General features: G+C 34.3%; 1 protein-coding gene across 1 annotated transcript in view; it reads right to left on the reverse strand.

The window, feature by feature from the left end:
* Nucleotides 1-2948, reverse strand: part of LOC109544443 — a 4704-nt gene extending 1756 nt beyond the window's left edge. Inside the window, exons 1-5 of the mRNA XM_048664264.1 lie at nucleotides 1139-2948; nucleotides 801-932; nucleotides 582-744; nucleotides 328-531; nucleotides 10-270 (exon numbers count right to left, since the gene is read on the reverse strand). Of these exons, the coding sequence (XP_048520221.1) occupies nucleotides 10-270; nucleotides 328-531; nucleotides 582-744; nucleotides 801-932; nucleotides 1139-1237 (859 nt within the window). The 5' untranslated portion in view covers nucleotides 1238-2948. The remainder of the gene's footprint in view (nucleotides 1-9; nucleotides 271-327; nucleotides 532-581; nucleotides 745-800; nucleotides 933-1138) is intronic.
* Between the last annotated feature and the right edge of the window lie 6869 nt (nucleotides 2949-9817).

A 9817-nucleotide genomic window follows, 5' to 3' on the forward strand; every position in this document is an offset into this window, starting at 1 on the left:
TGTTCGGACATGGAATTAAGCTCAAGAGTTTGATGAAAAGCACCGAAAGGTTTTCCATGTTATCAGCTACAAATCGCACAATGAATGATGGTTTCAAGTGCAAGTTTCTCACCCTCGAGCGGCTATATGTGGGCTGATCACCAGGATCAATGCACGGGTTCTCGTTGGTGTTCACTCTCAAAAACTCCTGGTATCGCAACTGCAGCCGAATATCCTCAGAAGCTTCAATGTAGATGTATTCCAAAAAACTGTCGTCCTGCTCCAGCCCAGCTAAATCACCCTGCTATCAATCCCCCGAAAAAAATGAACACTTTTGGTGCGACTTACAAGTCAAAATCTCATTGGGATCGTGAACATACACATGGAACCCATACTGAGACACTCCATACGAGTCCACAAACCTTTCGATTACATCGTGCTTTAGCGAGAATATCCATCCTCCCGATATGCTGTAGGTACTGGATGTTTCTCTTGGCGTGAACGAGAAGCATTTCCCGTAGCTGATTGTATGGAATAGTGTCCATTCCGCAGCTAAAAGTGGGGTTTTATTCAAACGCAAGCGATCGTAGCAAGGATTATACCTGCTAGATGCATCCCCATTCCATTGAAAGCATAGGAATTCACAACGTCGTCAAAGTCGTAGGTCGTATCCTCCAAGAACTCCTTAATAGTGAAGTTGTCGAAGTAAAAGTTCCGGAAAACGTTCTGATTTAGCAAGCTTTGGCCGCGCCGCAATCCGTAGTTCTGCAGGTTTGTACTGCTGTAGAATTTTAGAAAAAGTCGCTGGGAAATTGACTCACTGGAAATATGTCCGTGTTAAATCCGGGTCTTCGGCAAATGGTCACCGATGGATATCTCATGCTGTCGTTCAGGCGGAAGCCATAGTAGGTGGTGATTGGGGGCACAATCAATCTGTGAACGCATTGCCCGACCTTTGCGTAAAAAATGTAAAAATCAAGCTAAAGGTTACAGATGAAAGAGTCTTTGAAAATAGACTCTCTGGATGGACAAGACTGGGGAGTAATCACTTTAAGTTTATTTTCCGTGAACTTGTGATTTTATACATTTCGGTGCAATTGCAAGAAAATGTATCGAGCTTGCCGATGTTGAATCACAGAGCTTAAAGCTAAAAACTTACTTGATAAACGGAAAAACAAGTGCAACACACAATGACAACAAATTTAATAAAATGATTCGGACTAGTTAAACACTGACTCAAATTGACTGTATCCATCATGGTGTCGATTGTCGTCAAATATCCAGCAGGAAAAACATCTCAGTTAAGCTCGTACCGATGTTTGGAATTAGGTTTTGGACTTTATCATTGGGACCATAAATTCCAGAAAATAATTACTCCTCAAAAAGACTTATCTTTATTAGCCAACAGCGAGCGTTATTGTTTTCGGCACTAAAATAGTGGAGTTGTAATTTCTTCCTGCATAATTTATTCGTCGCAGTAATAAAGTGTCTAGTTTTATCGAGTTTGAGTGAATCGCTAAATACCTCCATATGCATTAATTAAATAATAGCTTACTCACTACAAGTGGAAACGTAAGGCTCACTCGAAAGTTATTTTGTTGATTCTACCAATAGCTGCGATATTTTTAGATCTAGAGGTGAACTATTTTCTTTACAATTTTACGATACAAACGATCCCGGAGCGATGGAAATGATGTGAAAAAGCCAACTCACCTACAAGATTCTCAGTTATTTACCTGAATTATAAATACATTTTGGTTTCACCAGAAAAATTAAGAATCTGCAAGAAAGCACAAAAGTTTCTTTGGAATTGAAGTCAAAGCAAGTGTGTTTCCAGATAACGCAAAGTTGCTAAAATCCCAAACGCAATAGAATAAAATCTAGAAGAAATCCGTTACATAAGGAACAGCATCTAGAATTGTAGCCAGAAATGGATTTGTTGGCAATAAGAAATCTAGAAGAATCATAACGGACGATGTAGTGAAAAGTTGTGAGTCAGTTGTTGAGACCAGGGCGAGATACGTCCGATGGATAATAATATGCAAGTTGGCAACTATTCTGTGTTCCAATAACCCGAAAGTTATGTGGGATAGGCAGAGATGGACTAAAAATCGAAATAGAAAATACATTTTCTGATATTTCCACGTAAATCAGCCACTGGTCATTAGAGAATAAAGTGTCAAGGTTTCCTATCTTCAACTAACGGTTCAAGTACTTATTTTCAGTTTTAAATAGAGAAAATCGAGCCTCGATTGTTGATAAACGGCGGGTAAATTTAACGTGGGCGAACTTTAAAATTTACCCGCTGTTTTTAAAAAAATTGTTACTTCCATACCACTTGAGATTGAAGAGCGGTTTTTACGGAAATAAATAGAGCACGATTCACTCTATACCCTGACAAAGTTTGGTCTGCTTAGAGGTTCGGGTTGAATTTTGAAAATTACTTAAATTGAGACTTGCTATGACTTTTACGTCTAAACTTACTCGCGGTTTTTCAAAAATTCTTCGCGATTAAACTAGTAGAGATTGGAAAGAGGTTTCTCCGACAATAAATAGAGCAAGATTCACTTTATTCGTCTTCAACGTTTGGCTTACTTGGAGATTTGTGCGAAATTTTGAGAATTTCTACAAGTGCGATTTTCAATGGCTTCTGCTATTAAGTTTACCAGCCGTTTTCAAAAATTGTTCAAAACTATCCTGCTAAGATTGAAAATTGCGTCGTTTGCCTCAGTAAATAGAGCAACTTTTACTCTTTGCTTCCTCACAGTTTGGTTTGCTTAGAGGTTTGGGCTCAATTTTGAGAATTACTTAAATTGTGACTTGCAATTAATTGTGCATCGAAACTTACCCGCTGTTCATCAAAATTTGTTTGCAACCGAACTAGGAGGGACTGAAAATAGCTTTTTACGGCAATAAATTGGAAAAACTTCGCTCTATGCTTCCTCAAAGTTTGGTATACTTGGAGGTTTGGGCTGGATTTGGGCTGAAAATTACTCAAAATGAGACCTTCATCCAACGTCGCGAGTAAATTGACTCGCTCTTTTTCAAAAATTCGTTGTGGCCAAAACAGTGAAACCTGAAGATCTATTGTTGCGTCAATAAATAGAGGAAGTTTCACTTTATATTTCTTGCAAGTTGTGCTTGTTTGAAGATTTGGGCTGAATTTTGGGAATTGCTGCAAGTGCGATTTGCAATGACTTTTCAACTAAATTGTTTTTTTCAAAACCCGCTTTTTTGAAAAATTCGTTGTGAGCAAAGCAGTGAAGCCCGAAGATCGTTTGTTTTGTCAATAAATAGAAAAAGATTCATTTTATGTTTCCTGCAAGTTTGGTAGGATTGAAAGTGTGGTTTGAATTTTAACAATTACTCAAATTGAGACGTGCATTAACCTTGGCGACTGCGCGACCCGCCGTTTTTTCAAATTCTTTACGGGTAAACCAGTTGAGTCTGAAGGTTGCTTGTTACGGCAATAAATGGAGCAAGCATCACTCTATATTCCCTCACAGTTTGGTTTTTTTGCCGTTATAGGCTGAATTTTAACAGTTACTCAAAATGAAACTCGCAATGACTTTTCCAACTAAATTTACCGCCGTTTCCCGAAACTTTACTACGAGCAAACCATTTGATATCCAACAATGACTTTCACGGTGAAAATAGAGACAACTTTACTTTATGTTGTCCTCAAAATGTGGGTTTCTTGGAGCTTTGAGCTGAATTGTAGCAATTAATTAAAATGAGAGTCGCAACGGCTTGAGCGATTAAATTTTCCAACCGTTTTTGAATTTTTTTTACGGACAGTCCCGCTGAGATTGAGAATGGGTTTTGCTGCAGGAAATAGAGCTAGAATCATTCTATGCTACCTCAAAGATTGAGTTAATTGCAGCTGTGGTTTGAATTTTGAGAATTACTCAAAATGAAACTTGCAATGACTTTTGCGACTAAATTTGCACGCCGTTTCGTCCGAAAAATTATTTACAATCAAACTGGTAGATATTGGAGATCAGTTTTTGCTACAATAAATAAGGCGAGCTTCACTCTATGCTCGTGCTCAATTTAGTTTTCTTGGTGTTATGGGCGAAATTTTAGCAATTATTCAACGTGAGACGTGCAATGACGTTTGCGGCTAAACTGACCCGCGGATTTTCAAAAATTCTTTACGAGCAAACCGGTTGAGTTTTAAAATACGTTTTTGCAGCAATAAAAAAAGCATGAACCACTCTGTGCTCTCACAAGGTGGGAATCACTTAAACGTTTGGGATGAATTTTGAGAACTATTTAAAGTCAGACTTTCAACGAGTTACGAGTAAATTAACCCGCAGTTTTCCCGAATGTTATCACAGCCAAACCCTTAAATATTTTGAGAGCGATTTTGTCGGCAATAAATAGCGCGAGCTTCACTCTGAGAAACCCTCATCAGGTTTTGAAAATGATTTAATTATTTTTGCCATATGTAATAGTTCCCAATCCCGATCCTGCCCGTATAATCCTTTGGCTGTGGATTATTTTTATCCCTCAGTACAAAACTGAATAACTTATACTAAAAATAAAACACGACTCTCGTAACAGCCTATTTTAATTATCTTTTTGCTTTGAAATTCTTTATAAACTTTATAGGTCTTTCGTAGGTGACTGTTCAGGAATCGCCTGAAATATATTATAAGATTTTAGATGAATCATATTTTTCGGAATTTTGTTTTTTAAATAATTAAACAACATCATGTTAAGCAATCGTACATTTATCAATCAAGCGTATGAAGAGTGTAAATTGGATTTTTTATTTTTATTGGCAGGTGTTGTATGATAGTGTTTTAAAATTAGTTTGTTTAAAATTATGCTATAAAGATTTTCATTGAAAGTATTTACAGAAATAGATTCAGGACATGCGAGAAAAAGTTTTATTTTAGACTCCTACTTTTGTTCGAAGACCAATTTTTAATGAACAGAGAAGATTGATGACTAAAAAACATTCTTCTACTCAAAAGAGCATTTGGAACCGATTTGTCCCGATTTCATTATGAAGTTTAGTCAGCTTACTATAACTATTCATCTAAAAATAAGACTAAATGAGCATTTGAGAATGACCGAAAATCCAACTTGAAGGTGTGAAAATGCACCACTTGCCAAAAAATCGTTGCAGCTTAACTAAGTGCATAAAAATATTAAATCGGCTAATTTCACCGTCTGCCGTTTAATCACGTTACCGATTTCAATCTGGATTGGTGTAAATTAATTTGTTTATATTTACTCGAAAATTGAGACGTGTGTAGCTAATTAATTATAAAATTGTGGAAATTATTAGTGGATGGACGATTTGCCAAACGATCTACATGAAGGCTAGTGGAAAACATGTTTTTAATGCTCTATTTACCGGAAATCACTGCATGCGATCAAGCCTTTGCGAAATATGAAAGCAAACTTCTATGCAGAAAATTCATAAATTCATTCATTACTTTACTGGATTTTCGAGTTTATCGTTCGTTTTATTTATATAATAATATACAGGGTGTTGTCCTATGTATTGTACAAGTGGAGAAGTACATTACAAGCTGAAGCCAGTGACGGGAAAATGTAAGATAATTATGTAAGATAATTATGTAGGATTTCCATTCGTCTGCTGGTGGCATCTTTTTCGCCTGTACCCCATTTGTCGCACCTTTTTACGTGAATTTTGATATTAATCCAGAATTTCTTTTTTTACAAATAATTAATTTCCTTTAATAAATCCATGATATTGCGGAATTTTAGAACTTCACCCCAAGGTAAATTGATGGTGTATTGTCTTATTATTTTTTCGGCCAACTAATTTTAACTAATCCTTCAAACAAACATGTTTGCTCCAAATGAAAATAGAAAATTGAGAACTCGATGCGCTTCAGCTCTCGTGGTATGACGCTTCATGCTTTAACTATTATATTTTTTAATTGGGATAATTATATTATTTAATACGTGAACGCGACCTAATCGATTGCAATACGAGACACAATTCGGCCAAAAATGAATCCAGACCGTCAGATGTTGCGAGCATTCCAAAAACAGGAATTATTTCGGACTCATAAGTAGGTTAGCACGGATGCGATAAATTTAGAATGATTTCAAATGGAACTTAAGAATTCTGTGTTATTTTAGATGCATCATTTGGGCGAAAAGTCATCAGAAGCACTTCAATGAAATGGCTTGAGCAAATCATTTTCTTCCACTCACTTGCTAATTAATCTGCTCGGAGCTGGAAGTTGAAATAAAAATCCTGTCCAAACATCTGAATAATAAATAATCTGAACTTTTTAGTGCGAAAACAAGATTTCGGTGTAGTCCATTCTATTTTTAAGGCTGCTGAAAATAAATGTATTGACTGCCGGCCCCGATTATCTGTTATTGCACGTTCAGGCCTTACAACTTTTCAGCGTTATGCAAAATAATCTCTGTATGCCGGTTAGATTTTCCTTGTAAGTGAAGAAAATTATTCTTCAATTTTATATTCATTTTAATTCTAAATTCGCCTAGCGGACAGGAGAACAATTTTTTTAAACATACATTTTGCATTTTTTACATGTAACACGAGACTTTTCAGATGTATTGATGAATTTTTTCTTGCTAGTTGAATCGCTTGTCGAGGTCCTATCGAATGGTCAGCACGACCTTCAGACTTTTAACCGCCGGATTTCTTCTTGGAGGAACTAAGGTTTAGACTGGAAAACCTTTCTCCAATCTCGGAATTTTGCCTCACAAACCAAAACTAAGTAACTTTTTCATGCAAATAATTTCCCCCAAATATTCCTCTAAACTGATTAAATATTTACGCAGTCATCGATCCACAGTTATTCAATTAAACATATGTATTACCAAAATAGATCTCTCTGTACAGGTTTAAAACCTCAGGAAAACTAATAGACACGATCTGTATAACTTGCTAACAAATTATCCAGAGCAAACTTAGGAAAATTATCGACAATTTTCAAAATTACTAACTCAAGTCTCCTTATTATAACTAAAACATGACTTTGTCGTATGGAACTTGAAAAATATGCAAAATGTATTTACAAACAGTTTTAGACTGCATGACTGGTTGGATGAATCAGGTTTTGGACCAAATTTCACTTTGTGATTTAAATGAAGCTTGCAGTTCGGGTCATCAAAGCAACGAACGCAGTATGAGACTGAAAAGCAAAAATTAATTCAGGTTTATCCAATTTAAGGAAACAAGACTTTTTAATTGGATGTAAATTTCAAACCGCTTAACTTTCTTATTTTTTAATGTATTTAACAAAAGTGATTTGTTTAAGCAATAAATTGCTTAGCAGGGCGGCGAAAAATATATTTTTTTGTCGTTTATTCGAACTATTTAGCACTAAGATAATTTTTTTCAATTAATTTAAGTTATCCATTAATTTTCTGTATTTGGCATAATTTTTTAAATCGTCGCGGAAATATATTGATAACGCTTTGTTGAATTGAATTTATAACAAAAATTTCTGTAATACTTTGATATCTTTTCATGTTTCACTAGACTGATTTTTTTTTCAATTGAATTTTTTACAATTTCAGTTATCCAAAATCATTAAAATTTAGTTAAAAAACCCGGTTTTTTATAAAAAATTATCAGAATGTGTTCAGAAGTGTTTTCCTTAATTTTCGATTGTAAATTAATTTGAAAGTCACATTCATATTCAAGATATTGTTGTTTTTCTATTTTGGCCAGTAAAATACTAAATTTTTCGACCTTTTTTAAAAAAACTGTTTTGGTTTTATTGTATAATAATTGTTTTTTATTAAGTTTGCCAAAATAGAATCACCTGAAGAATGTTCGTCGAATTATTGATTTTGCAAGATTTATTACCGTATAAAGCTCAGTTACAAGAAGACGAATTTCACTTTATGTTTTAAATTAAGCCTGAAGAATGAGGCTTAAAAGCAAAAATTAACTTGCTTTCTCTAATTTAAGGCTTAAGTTTAATTTTCTTATTTTTGAATGTATTTATCATTTAGTTTACATGATTGTTTAAGCAATAAATTGCTAAGAGAGTTGGCAGGGCCAGCAAAAATCAGAAATTCAAAAAGTTCAAACTTCAAAAATTAAATTAATTAATTTAAATTGCATATATTCTCAACTCTTCAATCACTTTGTTGGCTTGAATTTTATAATACAAATTTCTTTGATAATTTGTAATTTTTTTACGTCATTTTTTCACTTACATCGATAAATCAGATCAAAATTTTGGCTTCTTTCTATTCCCTTTCTACTGATAAAATTCTTTTGCATATTTAATTTTCCAAAATCATTAAAATTTAGTCAAAAAATACTGTTTTTTTTTTAAAAAATTACTTCCAGTACCGTATCTACCAGAATGTGTTCAGAAGTGTTTCTTTCAATTTTTGATTGTAGATTTAACATTTGATACTGACTGAATTTCAAACCATGTTTAATACTCAGATATTGTCTGGCTTATTTGCGTCAGTAAAATGTAAGTTTCGTGATAAATAGTTTTTGTTTTAATTTCCCACAATCAATTGAAGAATGGACTTCAAACTATTGACTTTACATTTTTTATTACCGTTTAACGGTCAGTTACACGAAGTAAAATCTCGCATTTTCAAATATTGCGAGTGCTGAACTCATTTACCTTTAAATTGTTCCTTTCGGGTGGTTCATGGTATCATTATAAACTATTTTATTAATTTACCATACAAAAATAGTGTTTACGTTGATATGGATTATAAAACTGTTAAATTATTAATAAAATAAATTGTATGCAAAACGCGTGCTGAAAACTGCAGATTGACCGAAAAAACAAGCATTAATATTGAAAAGGCATTTAAGATTCGTTAGAAAAATTAACGATATTTAAACTCTCTAAACGCTAATTTGCCAATGTTATTCTTATATTTCATTTAGTTTCTTATTTAACAGGTTTTAAGTGAAATTTCCTTCGGCTTTCTTCAACCGCACAAAAAGGCAGAAGTCGTTGCCGCAATAAATTTTAAAGCATGTTTAACACTTACTTTAGTTTATTAATTAATATCCAAGAGCCTCTGCTTAATCGTAATGTGCAACTTTTCAAAGAGCTAAAAATTGGCTACATTAAAATTTACTAACATATATTTAAAATGACGAAATCGGCCTTCATTTTAACGCAAATTTAATACAGCGAACCGTACAGGAAAATATTGAAACAAAGCAAGTTTTACTGCAGAAAAATTAAGGATCAATTACAAACGTTATAAACCTTGTAGTTAACGCTACTCTCGTGTGATAAACGCTTGAAAATTTTCTGCATATTCCAATAATAACACTTGACCTTTCTCGTTTTCAAGGCTAGTCATTCATTTGGTTGAAAAATACTCAATGAACTAAATTGAATCAAATCCAATTAAAATCTGGAAAAAAAATGTATTGGAATTTTAACTGCAAATTTCACAGTTAAATATCTGATTTCATAATTACTGAGTCTGAACGGGGTTTTGACACCTAATGAACTAAAAATTAATGTTTGGGAGTAAATTTTCCATTTAAATCTGCATCCATTACGGTTTTCAGCCGATCAGGGGCAAATAGATTCAAATCAGGTCTAAGCCCCAATTGGACAAAGTTGACCGAAAAAAACCCGAACAACAATCCTCGCGAAGCGCAAATTTGAATATGTGAACCAGTGGGTTAACAAACCCAAAATTTCCCCTACCCACAACCATCTAAAGACCGCTATACTCCTCTCGTCTAATTCCACACCGTTCGGAAAGTATTTCTGGCTCCTAAGCCCGTTCCCTGCTCCTAAAAAGGGAGACGACCGGGCTTGTAACGCGATTGGCCATTGGCCACGCACGCTGACCAATAGGAAACGGTGTT

This window comes from Dendroctonus ponderosae, unplaced genomic scaffold, assembly GCF_020466585.1.
Source record: "Dendroctonus ponderosae isolate FM_Combo_2020 unplaced genomic scaffold, Dpon_F_20191213v2 Dpon_F_20191213_2, whole genome shotgun sequence".
Classification (NCBI taxonomy): Eukaryota; Metazoa; Arthropoda; class Insecta; order Coleoptera; family Curculionidae; genus Dendroctonus; species Dendroctonus ponderosae.